The sequence below is a fragment of the Brassica oleracea genome, chromosome C2, assembly GCF_000695525.1.
Source record: "Brassica oleracea var. oleracea cultivar TO1000 chromosome C2, BOL, whole genome shotgun sequence".
NCBI classification, from domain to species: Eukaryota; Viridiplantae; Streptophyta; class Magnoliopsida; order Brassicales; family Brassicaceae; genus Brassica; species Brassica oleracea.
In genome coordinates, this window is record NC_027749.1 from 52,186,727 (window position 1) to 52,207,235 (window position 20,509).

General features: G+C 33.7%; 4 protein-coding genes across 5 annotated transcripts; 2 read left to right on the forward strand and 2 right to left on the reverse strand.

Moving 5' to 3' along the window:
• Positions 1-1,018: 1,018 nt before the first annotated feature.
• Positions 1,019-1,779, reverse strand: LOC106325150 (root meristem growth factor 9-like). The gene is made up of 2 exons (XM_013763172.1): positions 1,654-1,779; positions 1,019-1,485 (listed from the first exon to the last, which is right to left on the reverse strand). The coding sequence occupies exons 1-2, from the start codon at positions 1,727-1,729 to the stop codon at positions 1,325-1,327; spliced, it is 237 nt and encodes a 78-aa protein (XP_013618626.1). The 5' UTR covers positions 1,730-1,779; the 3' UTR covers positions 1,019-1,324.
• A 3,791-nt stretch (positions 1,780-5,570) lies between these two features.
• Positions 5,571-8,063, forward strand: LOC106326096 (glucan endo-1,3-beta-glucosidase 8-like). Its single transcript, XM_013764123.1, has 4 exons — positions 5,571-6,013; positions 6,112-6,568; positions 6,770-6,972; positions 7,451-8,063. Exons 1-4 carry the CDS (start codon positions 5,667-5,669, stop codon positions 7,899-7,901), a joined length of 1,458 nt encoding a protein of 485 aa, XP_013619577.1. The 5' UTR covers positions 5,571-5,666; the 3' UTR covers positions 7,902-8,063.
• A 5,619-nt stretch (positions 8,064-13,682) lies between these two features.
• Positions 13,683-15,254, forward strand: LOC106325810 (probable WRKY transcription factor 51). Of its 2 annotated transcripts, none has more exons than XM_013763861.1 (3): positions 13,683-13,959; positions 14,045-14,200; positions 14,884-15,254. In XM_013763861.1, the coding sequence occupies exons 1-3, from the start codon at positions 13,733-13,735 to the stop codon at positions 15,092-15,094; spliced, it is 594 nt and encodes a 197-aa protein (XP_013619315.1). In that variant the 5' UTR covers positions 13,683-13,732; the 3' UTR covers positions 15,095-15,254. The 2 variants fall into 2 exon arrangements, with proteins under 2 accessions (XP_013619315.1, XP_013619312.1); XM_013763858.1 differs by having other exon boundaries at positions 14,042-14,200; positions 14,884-15,253.
• Positions 15,255-17,023: 1,769 nt separating this feature from the next.
• LOC106326622 lies at positions 17,024-17,543 on the reverse strand. The gene is made up of 2 exons (XM_013764548.1): positions 17,310-17,543; positions 17,024-17,225 (listed from the first exon to the last, which is right to left on the reverse strand). Exons 1-2 carry the CDS (start codon positions 17,513-17,515, stop codon positions 17,024-17,026), a joined length of 408 nt encoding a protein of 135 aa, XP_013620002.1. The 5' UTR covers positions 17,516-17,543.
• Between the last annotated feature and the right edge of the window lie 2,966 nt (positions 17,544-20,509).

Genomic DNA, 20,509 nt, shown 5'->3' on the forward strand with positions numbered 1-20,509 from the left:
TTTTTTTTTTTTTTTTTTTACTAGAAGAAGAATTGTCCCGTGGTCTAGATCAGGGATCGATTTCCCTCTAGTGCAAAATTATTAGCTCTACATGTGGCCACACGGATATGAGCCTATTGTTTACGGTCCATTTGAATAGACGGGAGAGAGTCCATACTTGGACTGCACCGGGTGAGGTTAGGTACGTGTCTTTTATAGACCGGGTTTAATTTTTTTTTTTTCAAAAGAAAAAACTAAGAAAAAGATTTCGAGATAATAGGTTTATTTAATGGGCCGATATTACGTTTACGTAATGGGCTGAGATAAACGTTTATTTAATGGGCCGAGATAATATGTATTTTTGGTTATAGCCTACTAGGTTGTTCCACATGAGTTTGTTGATTTACTTTTTTTCGTTTTCGAATGATGTCTATTTCATACATAACACATGTCCCATGAATTTATTGCGTTTTGCATCTCAGTTTGTCATGTGAAAAAAGTATTGATGATCACTAGAATCATCGAATTTGGGATATAAAGTGAGTCTCGTGAATTCTAACACGTTTATATGTGCATTGATGGACGAGTATTCTCTAGATCTCTGATATTATTTTCATACAAGGCTTATTCATTAGAAAGTTGTTTATATTAGTATTTTTTTGTTTGTTGTTTGTTATATTATCCTTTTTTGAATACCATAAAATTCGAGATCAAAGTCCGTAATCCTCTATGCCTAAAACCACAACATGTAATATTAATTTTGTCCAAACAATCAGTCAGACCAAAGACTTCTCACACAATGGACATGATCACCGTTGAGATGATGATAACATGTTGTTTGTTGTTGTGTGTATTGAAAATATAACAAAAATATATAATATGTTTATATTATTATCAGAAATATTTGAGTTTATAGTATTATAAACGACGATCGATTCAATTATCAACACATGTAATTATATAGACAATGTATCATTAAACTTAACATAAGATATTAAGAGTATATATAGTATATACACAAAATATGTATCTCCATTGATTAGTTCAATATAAAAGAAGTATATTCATTGACATTCATTCACAAACCGAAACCCATGATATAACACACACAAACTATGATTATTATATAGAATTGTTTGTATTTTTATGTTTATATAAACTCGATTATACTAAACTACATGTATACAAACTCGATTATTAATATTTTATAATTTTTATTCATAAAATATTTTAGTTCCCAATACTTGATAGTAATTTCTGTTGAATATATTATATCAATCTCGGGATATCATAGAATCTTGGGATATCTCACAAGAAATTGATAAATTCATCACGTGTTTATTAATTAGCGGTTGTGTATCGGTCTTTTCTTGTTCGCACTATTATAATCCATATCCACCAATCCATAACCATCACTTCCTCCGTCTTGCCTTGAGTTCTGAGTCTCCTGCTCCTTCTCCACAGCCAATAGCTTTCTATTCCTCACGATTTCTCCTGTGTTTCGTGCTAAAAAGCAAAAGAAAAAATCAATATTATAAACATTTTTTTGGAAATACATATTATTATTAGAAAAAATTCATTCGAGTTTGTGTATAAAATCTTGAAGGCAGCTACTTCATATAAATATTATAAACTCCTGATATGCATCTGTGTGTGTATTAGCTATAAATTTACCTTGAGCAGGAGAATAAATTAAGATGATGAGAAGAAGTGCCAGGAGGAGTGGCTTGTAATAAACCCTAACTGCCATTTTAGAAGTGACTTAGTTTATTTCTCTCTGGCTATATGTCTTTTATTGAACCTTTTTGTGTTTATATATACAAGATGAAAGATTCTGTGATGAGCTTATGGTCCCATATATTATATCAGAATTTAAGAACGTTTTGGAAGTTATTGAGACATATGGGTCTAAGGACATGACGTCGATATTTATGTGTCTTCCCCCTAACATAATTTTATATTACCTTTTTTTCAGAAAAAAAACATAATTATATATTTAAAATGACTTCACGGTTGATTGTTAAACTTTTTTTTTGCTTTAAAACGTTTGAACTATCAAATTATTTAAATTATCAAATTATTCAAGTGACTTTACTGTTGATTGTTAAACTTTTTTCTTTCTCTTTAAATTCTCTCTAATGTTGTTTTCATTTACAAGACTAAGAGAAATTATAGCAAGAGGTTATAATGAGTAAGAGGGAAATCAACAGTTTAGTTATACTTATACTAGATAGGTACGTGTAATAAGTTGATATAAACCATCCAAAGTCTATAACCATATTCTTGGTCAAAAAGAAAAAAGTCTTAACCATATTTTAGTACTAAATTATAACAGTGAGATAAAATTCGAGGATATGCTAGCTAGGACCGAGTGGTCCTTTGATCAAATGGAGATATTGAAAAATTGTGGTCCTTTTAAGGAACGCGATTTATCAGAACATTCAAAACAAATGAAATTTACATCCAATATTGTTTATACATACAAACACATATGTTTAGTCAACGCATGGACGAAGAGAGATATTGGTAATCTGACATCAAGAGGGTTAGCTAGAAATCTAACATGTTATATTTGATGATAAAATTTTATGAAGGCCATCTTGTTTATTATCTATCATGCATGTAATATACATCAGTTTTACAGGATTTGAAATTCATAGACAATACAAGGCATAAATACTAGTTTAGCCAGATCATGAATGGGATTCTCGTTGATAACGTGAGATTTACCTGATTCTATCATTTCGATTAAAATTAAAATAAATTGGACCACATTAGGGATGTGGATTGGAGTGTGGGGGTCGGGGACATGTTAGATAGAGTGTGTAAATATAGCAAAAAGGACGTAAAGTTTGTAGAGTCATGTGTTTGAGGTGTTTCCCAGTAAACCATTCGTTATCACAATTTATTTTCTTCAACTACAAAAGCTAAAATTTCCGACAAGAGTTGGCCTACTTTCATTTTCCATTTATTTTGAAACATATCATTCTATTTTTTCTAAAAAAATTATTGACATATAATTCCACGTGAATGAATATGATACTTCGTTTTTTCTAAAGTTAGTTGAAGAAAAATTGACAATTCTAGTATAATAGTATTGTGATCCGATTTGATCAATGCAATATATGGACTTAAAAAGTTTGAACTTTATTTGATATTATGACTCGTTTTGAGTTCTATCCCATGAAATAAATGGATAAATGACCTGATATTATTATTTGTGGACCTAATTTTAAGAAATTCTCTGTGACATTGTTTCCAAGACTTTATAATTTTATTATTGCCAGTTTCATATGATTAGGTAGATGGGTTGATTAGACTTTTACGTTTGAAAAGATCGGGAAACTTTTTTTTTCTTTTATGGAAAAGTCCAGAAACTTGCCACAATGTCATGTACCAAGAACCAGTGACAATCTCTAGACAACACCTACTGATGAATGTTTTGTTAGTACAGAGAAGAAAGTCATGACCAAAGAAAGAAGTGTGTGTTTCTCTAATTTTTGGTTTTATCTATCTCCGAAGTTTTTCAAACACTTATCGGTTTTACATAGAAACACGTAGTTTCACGGAGATCGACATCAAAGCAATGTGTTATACAGACATGTTGAACTGAGATAGGGACCATGAGAGCACATGGAAGGTTTGGTCCCATTTGGTATAATCAGTCTTTGTCTCTCTTTCATCACCGTTAACAAGTCTACATTTATGTCTTGATAGCTTAGACAAGACATGAAATGAATCATATCGACCAAAATCACTATCGAAAATTTTACCTATCCATATATGTTACGGATCAATTTCAATTTTCTCCAATGCCTATCAGAGATTAATTAAGCAATTGTTTGTGTATTACATAAGACAATACTAGAACAACTGAGACTTCACAATGGGATTTTTTTAGTTGTTGCCAAATGAAACAGGATTTCAGTAAGGTAACCTCTGGCCTGTAAAGCTTGGATTGTGTTACCGGACTCAGCCTCACAAGTTGAATTCCTCGAGGGTTCTTCGAGCAAAACTTGAGAGACCATTTGGTTGTTTCAGAACTTTCTCTTATTTACAATCATATATAGTGTTGTGTTATATATGTGACTTGGAGGAAAATAAGCTGTTAAAGTATTATACGTTTGGTAGAACGAATTGGTGTTGTTGATACTCTTGCATGGGTAAGGTTTTGTAAAAGCAAATACATGTAACTTTAAGATCAAATTCAAGATCTTTGGACTTGTCGAAGCTAGAAGAATAAATGATTGGAATCTCATGAGCAGATCCATGGGAGGATAATCAAATCCGAATAGCAATTATGTAACATAATCAAGAAACATGAGACTGATTCAAAGGAAAGAACCTTCAAGTACCTCATTCTGCATGGTGAATGCTAAGAGATGAAAGTTTAATAACGAGTTTAGATTTTAGCATTATAGTTTTTTTGTCAACAACCCACTCTATCAAGTCAAGTTATGTTCGATAGTTGAAATATGTTATGAACAATCAAGTCAAGTTATGTTCGATAGTTGAAATATGTTATGAACAATCATTGAATTAGTTGAAATATGTTATGAACAACCAGCGAGAAAGATCCGGGTCCGTATCTGGTTTTGGTATGATGACATCTATTCTGCTTAGCTTGTAAAGAATTTTGAAGTTCTGTTGACCACTCTGAGTAGTTGTCGCTGCTGAGCAGGACAGATGTAATTAGAGACCCTGGATTATCAGATGGGTGTAAGTAGTAAGGCGAAGAAGCTGTAAGAGCTGATGATGCCGCAAGAGGTAGAATATCACCCATCGTTGTAACTTGTAGTAGTACAACAGAAAAATATGTGTTTAGAAAATTTTTAGGTCAGAATCTTGTAGCTCTGATACCATGAAATATGTCATGAAAGCGTGTGTTTATTGATCTAATGTAATGAGTATATATCCTAAGTTAGCTAGGTAAAGGTACAATAGAGATAAGTCTAAATCATATATATATATATTAGGAATAGGAAATCTTCATGTTTATCCCTTTAATAGTAACGATGCTTATGGACACGCCCCCATCCGAACCTGTCTAACTTATGTGGAAAAATAAAATGTCTCGTTGTCTGACTTCTTTAGCTAGTGCTCACTCATTGAACTAACATTTTGGTTTAACATTCCTAGGATTCACAATAAACAAAGAGCTAACCTTTTGTTTTAAATATGTAGATATAGATAAACATGATGCTAGATTCAATTTTACATATCGATGTACCACCGTAATAAAAATATATTTTGCGACCAACATCCATGTTAAATAATGCTAATTTAAGAGAGGATTTATTCCTTTTTGACATCAAAAGGATTTAATCTTTTTTAAAAAAAACGACCAATTTTTTTTTCTTTCTTTTTTTAATAAAGTTCGACCAATTTTATACAGCGACATATTCTCTTAACCAAAAACAAAATAATTAACTGATTACAAGTGTCCGGCAAAAGACATCTATATTCACTCGTGGCTCTTCCTAAAAATAGAAACTTATGTGAAGCTAAAATTCCTCACTAGCAACCTAAAAACACTCTTATTACAACATTACAAACGACCACCCAAAGACACGAAAAAGAAATTCCCCGACTATTAGAAAACACAATAATCAATCAAACAGAAAAAAAAAACACATCTTCGAGCTAGATCAAACAGACCTAATCTCACTCATCACCACTTTCTCAATATGGCCGGAAGAGCAGTGATGCTCGTTAATGTCGGAACAGTTATAATGACCACTTTGACCCTGGCTAGCTTGGTCAGAGGCTTCGGTGTGAACTGGGGCAATATTGCATCGCATCCACTGAATCCTGATATTGTTGTTAGGATGCTTAAAGACAACAAGATCAATAAAGTGAAGCTTTTTGACGCTCATTCATGGACGATGAATACTTTGGCCGGTACGGGCATGGAGGTTATGGTCGGAATCCCTAATAACCTTCTTGAAAGTCTTGCCGAAGATTACGAAAATGCTAAAGATTGGGTGAAAGAAAATGTCACGGCTTACATGCGTAAGGGTGGCGTCAACATCAAGTAACCCTACAAATTAAACTTTAATGATCATAATCAAACATTCAATTAGGCGAGAAGTGGATTGACTCAAGTCCATTATATGATTGCTATTTATATAGGTACGTGGCCGTGGGGAATGAGCCGTTTTTGTCAGCATACAACGGATCGTTCTTGGAGACAACGTTTCCAGCATTAAAGAACATTCACAAGGCGTTAAAAGAAGCTGGACATACTGATAAAATGAAAGCCACGATCCCACAGAACGCTGAAGTTTACCAATCAGCTAATGATAAGCCATCAGAAGGAGATTTTCGAAGCGATGTAAAGAAAACGATGCTCGACATTGTCAACTTCTTCCACGATAATGATTTACCTTTCACGGTCAACATTTACCCTTTTCTTAGTCTTTACCTAAACGAACATTTTCCCGTTGAATTTGCTTTTTTCGACGGTAAAGGTGAGTCAATTCCTGATAAAGGTAAGAACTACGATAACGTGTTTGATGCGAATTACGATACGCTTGTTTACTCGTTGAAGAAAGCCGGGATTAAAGATATGAAGATTATCATTGGGGAGGTAACTTGATAAGCAAGTAAACGTTAGACAGTGATTAGACGCTTTATACGAGATTTTAGAAAAATGGGTTCGTTCATAGTCAATTTGTCGGCTAGGCATTTAGATTTTTATGTCATCTAAAAGACCAATTTTTAGAACACTAAATATGTATGAATATCACAGATATTGAAATCGTTTATTGAATTTGGTTATCTTTTACAGATTGGATGGCCAACGGATGGTCATAAACATGCGACGCCAAAGCTAGCAGAGAAATTCTATGCAGGTCTTATGAAAAGACTTGCAAAAGAGGAAGGGACTCCATTGAGGCCTGAGAGATTAGAAGTTTATCTCTTTGGTTTCCTCGACGAGGACATGAAGAGTATTATGCCTGGACCATTCGAGAGACATTGGGGAATCTTTAGGTAATATAAATACGTTTCTCTTTATATCTAACACACTAAAACTAGTTTTCTTGAACGACAAGTCACCTTCTTATTGTTTTTAACTTTTTAGGATTTACGTATAGATGTGGTAAGAGCTATTTATATCAAGTTTCAAAGTTTTGCTCTCCTGAACTGGATTTGTCAGATACTAATAGTATAATACTGTGCATGCGTTATTAAAACCAATTCTTAGCGTTTATACATTTTGCATAAAGATTTTTTAGTATTTTGATGTCTTTTTTGGTTCTATTATTTCACTTTTCGATGTTTTATTATTCACCTCACATTATTATCATTACCATTATTTTTACGTAATAACTACTAACTTATTACGACTCATAATGTTCGTCTTTTATTCTCCTTGGTTACATACTATATATGCACATATAAGCATAATTGGGTAAAACAAAACATCAGTCATTGACATTTCTAGTTGTTTCTAATATTTGTCCACCAGATACGATGGAACACCTAAATTTATGCTAGATTTCACTGGAAAAGGACGCAAGATCGTACCCGTGGCAGCGAAAGGTGTGGAATACTTAGATAAACAATGGTGCATAGTGAACAAAGACACGATCAATCTAGATAAGGTTGCTCCGGACCTAGAGTATGCATGTTACCACGGTGACTGCACTGCGATGAAGGGTGATTCAAGATGTAGTAAGCTAGACAGAATCCAAAACATATCATACGCATTTAACATGTATTATCAGATCCAGGGTCAAGACGTTAAGGCTTGTGATTTCAAAGGAACTGCTAGGATTACTAAGGACAATGCAACTGTGGGAAGTTGCTTGTTCCCTATCCAGATCGTAAGTGGAAGTGACGACTTCAGCATCAACTTTGTGTTCGGAAGATTCATTGTCGTTGGACTTGTTCTTCTTGGATTAATAGCAACTATATAATTTGTTTTCTTTACTGATTTTTGTTTTTTTTTGCAATTTTGGGGAATTAATTCCATACGGTTAATTGTAATTTGTTGTTCGTCTGATAACATTTGAATTAGTACTTCTATATATGTGTTTGATAAATCCATATAGTCAAATGATCATATACTCGTTTATAGGAAGTGGAATGAAATAATCAGTTTAAAAAAATCATATACTCGTTTATAGTTATTTTTCGTTTATATTTCAATTTCATTTGTAAACATATATACATATGTTCATTATATCAATGTATATTCAAGTGTTCAATCATATCATCATTCCACAAACTTTATGGTGATTAAAAAAAAACTGTTTCTCCATCCTATCATCAACTTTGATGCGTTACGTATAAATACAAAGCCACACCACATGATTCTTTTTGTCATCTGAAATATTATTATTCAAACACACGTTACAAAACCAAACATGTGTAGTTACAAGTCTGAAACATCAGAGTAAAGACCAAAAAGAAAAAAAAAACCAAATCGGCGATTTAGATGAAACCTAAAATCCAAAACCACAACCTGGTGGTTGCTAAAGAAACACCCCAGAGCCTCAACCACCATAAGCAAGACTCCAAATCAACCTTAGAGCATCCGCAACGGAGGTTTATCACGAATCTTTAGCACAAAATCCTAGGTTAATATGAATACAATAATATTATAAAACTTAAGTTAGCTAAGAATTGGTCCTTAATTAAGGATTATAAGGATTTGGTCCTTAGAGACGTGGCATCGTGCTATTGGGTCGGTGGAAATTTTAATTTCACATATTTTAAAATTTAAATTTTACTTTTATATTTAATCATGTATCTTTATATTTAATCATGTAATAAATAAAAAATTTAATGGAGTTAAATCTATTTAATATTCACCAAAATTTTAAAATTTAAAATTTTATCTTTATATTTTATTGTATCTTTATATTTAATCATGTAATAAATAAAAAATTTAATTTCACATGTTTTAAAATTTAATATTTTTTAATTCCTAAGAACTCCAAATTGGAAAACACCATTGGACATACAATTTTGATTAGAGTCCTTAACTATTCAAACAAAAAAAATAAAAAAAAAATAGTTTAATAATGCTAAAGACTCTAATGATGGTAACACCATCGTAGATGCTCTTAGATATTTTGAGTCGCCACCGAGATTCATAAAATGCCACACCACATGTATCTCTGTATATATTTTTCTCGGTTAATTCATTATTTTTCTTTACCTTTGAACACAATAAAGAGCAATTATTGTTGTGGTAAACAAAACAATTAACAGTGTCGCCAGGAAATTTCGCCTTGAAGACAATTTAAAAGACCACTTTGAATGGTTGACTTAGGAATATACATGCGAAATTGTGTTCACATGTATGTGGGTCAGTGTGTGTAATGATACTGTACTAGCTAATAATCCACTTATTACGCAGAATTGCGCGGAATGTGATTATTAATTTCGTTATTTTTAATAAAAAAACATTAATCTGTTTAATTTGGATATTGGTTCAGTTTTAAGTTGTTTTTTTGTTTTTAATCTGCTAAAATATAGCTATCATTTTAAATAAGTATTTATTTGGTTTGTTTGGTTAAAATGTTTGATTTTTTTTATTTTTTTCCTGTGATAATAAAATATTACTATTATTTGTTTATTTTCATTTTATGAATCTTAAATACTCGTGATGTCGAACCAATGGTTTCATATTATAGTTTCTAAATGGATAATAGTTAAAAAGGAAAAGAAAAGAAAATTATTAAGACAAATCATTTTACTATAATTTGGTCGATAGTGAAAGAAGCATTAAGAAAAAAAATATTTTAACTTCCAAAAAAATTAGATATTTCAGTTGTGGTAAATACTTAGTTCTAAGGTGCTCACGTCAATGTGCACATGTATGTGTATGTAAAAAATATATAAAGATGGTTAATAAATATATAAAGATGATGTTAATTAATATTAAATTACATGTTTTTTTTCAAAATAATACATGAAAAATAAAATTCTTAAAATGAAATTATTTAAAAACAAAAATACTGTAAAATTTATATAAACTATAATATATAACTTATATATAATTCTTTATATATATGTATATATATATATATATATGCATATAACAGATCAAATTGGATATCCGTTCCTATAAATATTGATATTTGTGATTTGTTTTTTTTACGGATATTGCATTTTAGTATTTGATTTGCTTCATAGAGTAACTAATATCCAGATTTTTTGGTTCGAATCAAAACGGATAACGAATCGAATCAAAATTTATGAATAATTTATGCAGCTCTATTCATTTTTTTTGACATCAAACATCTACAGGCTCATACTGACTATGTAAACTAAACCGGTAACTCTGCATCCATGTGAACAACGAAAGATGGCTGTTTTCTAACACAACGTGCTAAGCTATCCGCATTTTGATTCTCCGTCCGAGGTACATGAATGGTCTCTTAGTTTAAGAAACATCTTTTCAAAAGCTTAATGTCTTCCAGATAACTGTCAAACGCTGGCCATTCTTCTGGTTCTGAAACCATCTTTACCAATTGAGAACAATCTGTCGCAAATATGACATGAAATTACCTTAAATTCCTCATACATTTCATTGTCCAGATTAGCGCTTCCACTTCCGAATGAAGAGGTGAAAGGCTTGCCCTTACATTCCTTGCCCCTAACAATCTATCAAAACCTGCTAAAGTGTTGTACCAGCCTTGTTCTGAAAATTGTTCTTTATCTTTCCAGGAACCATCTATAAAACACCATCTTCCTGGAATTGATGATTCTGTCATGTCCTGCACTTGATGTGCAACTCTTTGGTCCCTTACTACTTCTGCCTCCGCCCAAAGTGTTGATTCTAGTTCTGCTAATTTAAGCGTATCTCTTGGATCAATATCCAAATTACTAAATACTTTGTTGTTCCGACTTTTCCAAATATACCATAATATTCATGCAAATTGGTGATCATCCATTTTTGGGGTAACTCTCCAAAAAAGATGATTCATATTTGCGAAAATATAACTGAGAGGAAAAAGATGAGGATTCTATGGTATCTTTGAAAGCGTCCACACCTGACGTGTTGGAGGACATTCAAGGAACACATGATTTATTGATTCCTCTGGAGCTCCACATCTTGTACAACATATATCTCCTTGTATTCCTCTTGCTTTTAGATTTTTCAGTACAACTATACACCCTGAGAGGAGTTGACATAAGAAATGCATTATCTTCGGAGGGCATCGCACCTTCCAACAAAAAACTTTCAATATATCCACAGCGGGTCCATAAAATTCTAGAGGTTTTTCCTTATTAGGGTAGACTCGTTCTACCTGGTACCCTGATTTTACCGTGTATTTTCTATTGCTAGTGAAATGCCATCCATCTCTATCTTCCAGCTGATTTCTACTCAGTGAAATACTTTCAATAATTTTGACATCCTGGGGATCCAACAAAGCCTGAATTGCCTGTAAGTTCCATGTTCGGGATTCCGAATTAATGAGAGAATCCACTGTGATATCCGGGTAACTGTTTTGAAATTTTTTGTTTGCTGGTCTCGGGCGAGTGGTTGAGATCCATGGGTCATTCCACACTGAAATAGATGAACCTGTTCCTACCCTTTTAATTAGTCATTTGCTAACCAGAGATCAAGCAGATATGATACTCCTCCAGCCATATGACGGGGAATATGAACGAATTGGTTCAAGGGGTGAAGCATTTATGTAGTACCGTCATTTGAAAACTCGAGAAAAAAAAAGTGTTTGGTTTCTCTATCAAATGCCACAATTGCTTCCCAAGCATAGCCGTATTAAAATCAGTAAGATCCTTGAAGCCTAATCCACCATGATCTTTATCTGCACATACTTTATCCTATGATTTCCAATGCATGCCTTTTGTGGTTCTTCCTGGACTCCACAAAAACTGAGCTACGACACTCATCAACTTCTTTACTGTAGCCTTTGGTAGCCGATAACAAGACATCACATGATTTGGTAAAACCGTAACCACCAATTTGATGATCACCTCCTTACCTTCTTTAGTGAAAAACTTAAAAGTCCATCCATTAGCCCTATTATTCAAACGATCTTGTACAAAGCTAAACACTAGTACCTTAGATCCTCCAAGGCTTTCCGGCAACCCCAAGTAAGATCTCATTTCACCTAAATTCTAAATCCCCAAAATATCTCTCAATTCCTGTCGACTAGATTCTTCAATCTTATGTCCAAATTGAATTGAGGATTTCTGGAAGTTTATTTGTGGTCATGTCCAGCTCTGTCCGTAAACAGTAAAAATAACGTAAAGAAGAACCATGCATGTGAGTTTTATATTAAAAAAATGTAAAGTACATAATATGAACATATTTATGTGGAGTGTGGTTGAGAAGCTCTCTACATGTGACATGTGCCCATTTTAGTGTGAACACATTTGTTACAATGTTTCTACACGTGACCAGAGGCAGATCCATGTTGGTGAAAGGGGTGTCACCTGACACATGTTAAATTTATATTCTACCAATTTTATATCTTTCAACTGAGAAAAACATAGCTTGGTTGGTTTTTTTACACCTCTTCTGACACACCTTTTCTTAAGAACTTGGGTTCAAGTCCTATGTTTGTTTTTCTTTTTTCTTTTATTTTAGTATTAAATTGAATCAAGTTCAATTAGTGACACCCAAAAAACCAATTTTAAGTCTGCCGTTGCATTTGACATATGTCTAGTTTAGTGTAAAAATATTTATTACAATGCTTTTCTTTATATATATAAGGGATTCTTGATACATGCTGTGTGCCCGAAACTTTGGAAGGAAACAAAACGAATAATTAGAAGAAATTATAGTAATATTTTGTCGACAGTAAGAAACTATGTCGTCATCAGTTATAGGCTTCCTATCAAAACTGGAGTATACTTTATTAACAAAATGATTTTGTTTTAGACTGATTTATAGAACTATGTATCATGTTATAACAGGATCGGATTAGTCAAATATAGATATCTTTGTTTATATTTGCATAAATATATTAGACCTGATAGCAAATATTTTTGTTTATATATCTTTAAATCGTAAGTTAGGCCAAACATATCGATAAAGTTTGTCACAGTATCTCTATAAAGTATATAGTTACATTTTCAGAATTCAATAAGTCAAGTCTTATTGTCTTGGTGTGCACTGTAAATTACAAAACGTTCTGTCGGTTTCAGACGCAACAGAAGCAAACATACAACTTACATCCTCAGCCGTCGATCTAAATACCAAAACCCAAATGTTCACGTTACTGAGCACTCACTAATCACTATAACGAAAACGATAATGATCTATTTATCCAAACCTCATTAGAGCATCTTTATCCATCCGGGCTCCACTGAAACAAGAAAAAAACGGTGTCAAAAGTTACGAAATAAAGAACGCCTTTTGAACTCTCACTCCACTTACACGTACGATCCACGATTGATTTAATTTTTTTTTTAATAAAATAATAATAAAATAAATAAGAATCAAATAAGGTTTTAGGGATAAAAATACTCTACTTTAAGTGGAAGCTCACTTTTTCACGTCCATGCCGTCTGTGCATACGTCATTACGATGACACTCATCGTCAAAGTCCTCTTCGTTCACACGTGATGTTGAAGCACCTTCGTAGTATCTACCCTGAACTTGCTTGTCATAAGTAGTAAATGTTATTAAATCTTATCTCTTAATTATATTTCTTTACAAAGTTAAAATCTTAAATTATAAATAAAAGACCATTCATTTCTTTGTCTACCCTTCTTCACCTGCACTTTCTCTCTCCTTTATTGTTTCTATTGTTAAAAAAAAAGAATGAATCCCTCTCAAAGCCCTAGCCCTAATTTCACGTTCTTATCCGATGAAAACTCTATTTATTCTTTCATGGATAATTATGATTTTTCCAATTTGATGTTCAGTGTTGGTGAAGGAGGCAACAATGGTTTAATCCAGGAGGAAACTTCATCTCCGACAACCTTCGTTACCGGCGAAAGCGGCGGATCCGGCAGCGCACTTACGACGTTGAGGAAAAAGGAATCAACGTGAGTTTTAGTTATATTTGTTGGCTAGATTCTTAACCAAATATGTATAGTAATTGTATTAATATATATGGTTTATTTTTAGTAGTCTCGATTGCAAAAATAGGGGAAGTAAAGATGGAGAGACGAAGGAGATGGGTCATCGAGTTGCAATTAGAACGAGAACAAAGATTGATGTGATGGATGATGGTTATAAGTGGAGGAAGTATGGGAAGAAATCTGTCAAGAACAACACTAACAAGAGGTAATCATTTAATTAAAAATAAATACAATTTGATTTAGTTGTTGATTTATAATATATTAATTAATTGTTTTAAAATGATCATATCGTTGTTTGATCATTTTCTGTCACCGTCTTGTAATTCTTCTAAGGTTTATAGAATAACCACTAGCTAGATCATATAGTCATTTGAATACTGTCTAATGGTCCTCTATCATTTACCAAACCACTTGTATTAAAATACAGATTCCATATGCATCCTTGTGTATACATGTCTTGTTTATATATATACATAGACTTCTGATTGGTTAGTGGTGAATTGACTCTTTTTTTTGTTCACCTAATAATTCATTCAAAAGGGTTAAACCGGGTTTGGTACAAAGCCATTAAGGGCTTGTTTATCGAGACCATCTTCCCAGACAAGGTTCCCACGATGATGAAATCGAAAGCAAATAACATCAAAGTACGAAGCAAGCAAATGGATATCAGAAATAATCCATGTGTGATCATATATAATTATTCATCATAAAGTTCTTATCTTGACTCATATATCTTAGGAGAAACAAAACAAATCGCCCATTTGTATCTGGAATACATAATTTGTAGATCAATTAAGGACCCTTCGGTTATATAGTTTAATAGTGAATACTTGTAAAAGTAATCAAAACTAATAGACGGTGAATTAATGAATGTGAAAATGTATATAGGAACTACTACAAATGCTCAAGTGAAGGTTGCATGGTGAAGAAGAGGGTAGAGAGAGATGGTGAAAATGCAGCTTATGTGATTACAACCTATGAAGGAGTCCATAACCATGAGAGTCCATCACACGTCTATTACAGTGACATGGTTTATGATCATGATAACTGGAAGCAACACTCTCTTCTTCAATCTATCCAAACATTTCCACCATGTTGAGATTATTAGATATCTACCATCATTATAATGATCGCTATGTATTGGTTCTGAATGTTTTGATAATGTACATGGTTAATTATGAAATTAACCTCTTGTGGTTATATAAGGTATCAAAATATCAATGTATATATACATAGTTGCTAATTTGCAGTGTTGTGTTTATAAATGCTAAAATAGGTTTGGAAGAGGCCCTTGACGGATAAAAGTAAAATATGTAAATGACTCTAGCTAATGAGTTTCCTCGTGTGGATGTTATTCACGGATACAAATCAAACCAACTATATATTCTATAAATTATATGTAACCGTGGTACGTAAGTGATCTCTTCTGGTAGTGAAAGTTTTAAGAAAAAAAATCACATGATTGCTTAAAATATGAACTCGATTGCTTAAAATATGAACTCGATTTTCACTTGGGAAGTATATGTATATTAACAAGGAAGTTTGGACTGAAACTCAGATTAATCTATTAGAGTTTGTGAATAATCTTATTAATTAGTTGATGAGGTTTACGATTAATATTTTCATTGATTTAAACATTTGTTAGCTTAAAAGAGTAAACCAATATTAATTTAATGTAATTTAGCATAAATACTACGCGTGTGTGGAATATAAAACCAGATGACAAAATTTTACCTCGGTTGAAAAGCATGTCTGCGGTAACAACTTTTACGCGCCAGCGAGGTCAACGATTACGGTTAACAATAACATAACTAACGGATTTGGTTTAACTGGTTTGATTAGGATCCGGTTTGTTATAACCCGGTAAATAGAACCGAACCGATGTCATCTTCTACATTTTAGCAAGTTAAACAGAAAAGGGAGTCGTCGTTTCATTTGTTCTTCTCCCGCCAAAACCTCAGAGACACTTTTATCTTTTAGTAATTTCGAAGGAATCCATTGGTGCGTCTATGGATCTCCGATCTCTGATGCTTCTCTCGATCGATTTCAGTAACTTTTTAGTATTGATTTCCGGGGATTTTGATTAGTATCGGCGTGTGGTGATTGAATCATAAAAAGTCTATTAGATTCGAGTTTATTATGGTCTTCCAACTTAAAACTAATCGGTGACTAGTGGATTGATCCTAAACTTTTATATATTAGTTAATGTCCCTCGTAATTTCCAATGTGATATATATCCCTAATAAAGTCTTTTTTAACTTTTGAGGAATCAGAGGTTGCTAGAGTGTCTCCGGAAGCTCTGTTTCTTCTGGGTTTGGATTGGAACCGGCACGCTGGGGATTTGATTGAACAGTGTGAGAATGAAGGAAGTGTAGGAAGGGAACGTGAAAGGGCAGATCTTGGCGCCATTATGTGGCCCAAGTTCGAGTCTTTGGTGGTTGCTGATTCAGGTTTATTAATCTTTGTACTGTTGAATCAAGATTTCGAGTGATGATTGAAGCCGGTTCAAGCTGGTTCCGGTTCAGAGTATCAACTGATGTGATAGCTGGTTTAGTGACTTGGATGATACTAGATCACGGTTATGGAAACAAGAGAAAGATATGGAAAGAAGATTATGAAGAATTTTTACACGCAGTGGTATATAAGGAGGATGGAACCTAAGAAAGAAGTACACTTTCTAAGAAAAAATATCAAGGCATTAGAGTTTTGAGAGAAAGAGTGATAAACGAGAGAACTGTAAGAGGTTGTAGTTCTCACGTTTGGGTAGCTAGAAATTGGTCAATCGTGATACACGGTTGTGTGTAGTCACAGAAATCTGATTAGACAGAGTTGTTGAGTCTGTTTAAACGATTCTTAGTAAAAATATTTTTGAGGAAAAGTTTTGAGCATTCAAGCTTTTTATATCGTCTCTGTTCTAGGTATTTCATGTACTTCACAGTGTACCAAAGTTTTTTAACGCTATGATTGGTTCCTTTTGAAATGGCAAATGGTATTTGGATCTGAATTGTTTACTAACATTATGAGGTGATTACATTTCATCATGTGAGGTTTGTTTGGTGACTTTCTCAGCTGTTTTGTGAACTATTTCTCCTACAACACCACCTGCTAGTTTTGCAGAGTCTTCAATAGCTTCTTTGCTTACTTCAAGGCTCCTTGTCGCCGCCTCTTTCACTTTCTCTCCTTTCTCTTCTCCTCCGTCCTTGTTGTTTTTGTCGCTGTTGCTTCTAAAACTGTCACAACAAAGCAACACACATGAGCTTTAAGATCAACCAGGAGACTTGCCATAGTATATGAATGGTTGTTTGTTTGTTTACTCAAGATTTGGAGGGTAAAGCTTCATCTGGATCTTCTGCATTGCGCCACAAATCCCACATATGATCTTTAAAAGCGACGGATTCTCTTCTTTCCTGGCGACACCCTCATCTGAAGATACTGGTGAAATCCCCCATGAGATGATCAAGATGATGAGGATGAAGAATAAGAATGAGAAACCAAATCTGATTCTTAATGATTCCTTCATGTCTATATGTTGTTGAAGTAAAAAGCATTCAGAGGGTCAAAAGGAAATGATAGAAGAGACAAAGAGAGGGAGTTGGTGCCATGTTTCTAGCATCAAGAGAAGCATAACAAACACATTTTGGTTTGAACGGTTCCTGCGTTAACACCTACAATTGACTTTTGAAGCTAATCTGTCTTTTAATTAGTTAAACATTACATTAAAAAAAAAACTAATCGTGTCAGTTTTTGGTGCTATGTTTCAATTTTTCCGGTTCGGTTCCTCGGTTCCAGATAAATGTGCTCAGCTAACTACTGGTATCGAATCTGGCTACAAGTGATCAACCTCTAATCCAATTCTGAGGCAGTTAAGTTTCTTAATCGTTCCTTATCTGAAAAAAGTATATTTATACAATCTGAATCCAGAATAAAATATGTTGCGACTCTTGGAGTTCTTGCTGGCCTTTGTTTAGCCTGTTGAAACGCCTGCATCTTCTGCTTCTTCCTCGCTTCTTTCTCTGCTTTTAACATCGATCTTTAACTTCGCCTTCACTTTTGGTGATTTCTTCTCCAAGTAATACTGCCAGAGAGAATCCACACATTCAATAAGACATAGAGATTCAGATTATACTTGCAAAAAGTAAGAGATGCTTGTGTTACTGTCTGTGGGGACTATAGGGCCTTGCATAGACATTGATACGCCAGCTGCATGCAACTCCGTGAGAAGCGGTGTAATTAATTGTAAGGTGGTTTTGGAGAAAGAAGCTAGGTTTTTTTTGTACGACCTTGTGTAACAAGGTAAGTAGGGCTGTGTAACAAGCTATTTTGGCAAATTGGCAAATTTGTAAAATTGATTAATTAAGCTCTTTCCTTCTTTTTTGTTATTTATATTAAAAATGGAAGATTACCAATTCCTATATATATATTTTTTTTTGGAAGTGTGTATAAAAGGGTTTATAAACTTACGTATATGGTGAAAAGATGTGTCTACTTCATTTTGGAATTATTTGTTTTGCCCTAAAGATGTGTCTGATCCACATGGACCCTTCTAAAATCTTCAAACCAAACCATTACCACACAAACGTACAGTCCTCAGACAGCCCTCTCTATCTTGTACTCTCCATGAAATTTACTTAACAGCCATTCCTTCCTCTTCTATGTCCCTCTTCTTTGCTCTTGGATTAAGGACATTTTGTGGTTTTTCTTGTTTGGGGAGTTTAGGTTCTCTTCTCTCTTCTCTGTTGTTATTAGAGGAAAATAGAGAAAGAAACTCTGTTGGCTGATCTTATTCTCTACGGCACATCTTGTTCATGAGAAAGAATTGAAATAGTGTTCCATGGGTTGATTCCTTGAGTCAGAAGAAACTGCGAACTAAGAGTTCGAACTTCGTAGTATGTCAGCAAAGAAGAAAGATCTTTTGTCCTCAGCCATGATGAGAACTAGTGAATAGTTTTTCTATTCTTTTGAGGATTGCTCTGTTTCTCCGGCGAGGATGGGGCGGTGGCGCTTAGAGTGACTCGAGGAGAGGAGATGGAGAGTGATCGGACGGTTGAGGACGAGGTGTAGAGGGAGATCGAAGGGTGATCAAGTGATAATAATCTTGAAGATGAAGGGCGGAGAGAGAGATAAGAGAGTGATGCTTGTGGAGCTAACTTACTTGAGAGTTATTATTGTTAAGTTAGACATTCATGTTCCTCACTTCTCTATTTCTATCCCCATAGTTTATCTTTTAACAAAACACCCTCTCATGGCCTCATCAAATTTTGTTTACAAGATTGTCTGATTCTCTAGTTGCAAAATGGTTTCAATACCAACTTCTGGTGAGTTCAATAAGAATGGTGTTGTAAGCTAAACCAAGTGCAGCTAAAATGCCTGGAACACTTGATGATTGGACAGCTTTGACTACACACTCTGACATCCATGTCACAACACCGAGTTTTGTGGGCTAAAGTCACTGTCCAGGTGGTAAAGTCACCGTCCTAAACCTGAAGGGTGTGCTGTCTGTGGCAGCTGTACCTGTGAGATCAAATCCCACCATCTTGAATGCCTTTCTGACAGGAGCTGCATAGAAGTAGGAGAGACCCAAACCTGCAACCACTAGCAGAAACCCACCAACACAGCACGAGCGTGTTCTGAACGCCATAGACATCGTGATTATGCCAAGGACAATCAGAAGGCAGGCGGCCGCCAAATTCATGAAGATGGTTGCGGTTTTAATCGCTCTCGTCTGCATGTCTCAAACCTTCTTACTACTTATCATTGTCTAGTTGCTAAAGTCCGATTAACTATTTGGGTCCGACAAGCAATAGGTTGAAATAAATTGCGTATGAACCAATAACATGATTTTCGTTGGCGATCTTGCATTTTTATAACTTGTAATATGTTGATAAGTTTTGAAAATATAAAATCTTAAGTAATATGGTATATATATTAATTTAATTTTACATATTTAAAATGTTTAATTTTGAGGTTTCTTTAAGGGTTATATGTAAATGAAAAATAAATAATTCATAAGAAAAGCATATGCAAATTTTGAGCAGAAAATAATAGGAAATCATGAAAATTAAAAAGCTATAGAACAAAAGATTTTTCTTTCAATAGATGACCTTAGCCCAACAAGCTAATTCAAATGGATATTGTTTTAGCAGAAGGTATGGTTCATGTACATAAACATTTCACTTTGCTGGTAGTGGGAATAAGAGTGATTAGGCCTGGGCATAAAATCCGGAACCCGAAATCCGAACCGAACCCGAACCGAAAAATCCGACCCGTTATCTGACCCGAAACGTAAAAATACCCGAACGGGTCTTGTAGGGTGGTACAAAAAATATCCGAACCCGAAGTGTTATTAACTGAACCCGAACGGGTAACCCGAAAAATCCGAAATTAATAGTAAATATAAATATTTTGAAATATATATAAGTATTACAATTATTAAATTCAATATTTGTGGTAATATTATATATAATAATAAATATTAAAATTCTAATAAATGCTTTAAGTACACAATTAGTTATAA

Excerpts from the sequence above, each read along its gene's own strand:
- LOC106325150 (XM_013763172.1), bottom strand. The coding sequence starts at position 1,729 with ATGGCAGTTAGGGTTTATTACAAGCCACTCCTCCTGGCACTTCTTCTC. Across the intron at positions 1,486-1,653 it reads AATTTATTCTCCTGCTCAAG|CACGAAACACAGGAGAAATC; the intron begins GTAAATTTATAG and ends TTTGCTTTTTAG.
- LOC106326096 (XM_013764123.1), top strand. The coding sequence starts at position 5,667 with ATGGCCGGAAGAGCAGTGATGCTCGTTAATGTCGGAACAGTTATAATG. Across the intron at positions 6,569-6,769 it reads TGAAGATTATCATTGGGGAG|ATTGGATGGCCAACGGATGG; the intron begins GTAACTTGATAA and ends TATCTTTTACAG. Across the intron at positions 6,973-7,450 it reads AGACATTGGGGAATCTTTAG|ATACGATGGAACACCTAAAT; the intron begins GTAATATAAATA and ends TTTGTCCACCAG.
- LOC106325810 (XM_013763858.1), top strand. The coding sequence starts at position 13,733 with ATGAATCCCTCTCAAAGCCCTAGCCCTAATTTCACGTTCTTATCCGAT. Across the intron at positions 13,960-14,041 it reads TTGAGGAAAAAGGAATCAAC|TAGTCTCGATTGCAAAAATA; the intron begins GTGAGTTTTAGT and ends GTTTATTTTTAG. Across the intron at positions 14,201-14,883 it reads AAGAACAACACTAACAAGAG|GAACTACTACAAATGCTCAA; the intron begins GTAATCATTTAA and ends AAATGTATATAG.
- LOC106326622 (XM_013764548.1), bottom strand. The coding sequence starts at position 17,515 with ATGAAGGAATCATTAAGAATCAGATTTGGTTTCTCATTCTTATTCTTC. Across the intron at positions 17,226-17,309 it reads CTTTACCCTCCAAATCTTGA|TTTTAGAAGCAACAGCGACA; the intron begins GTAAACAAACAA and ends TTGTTGTGACAG.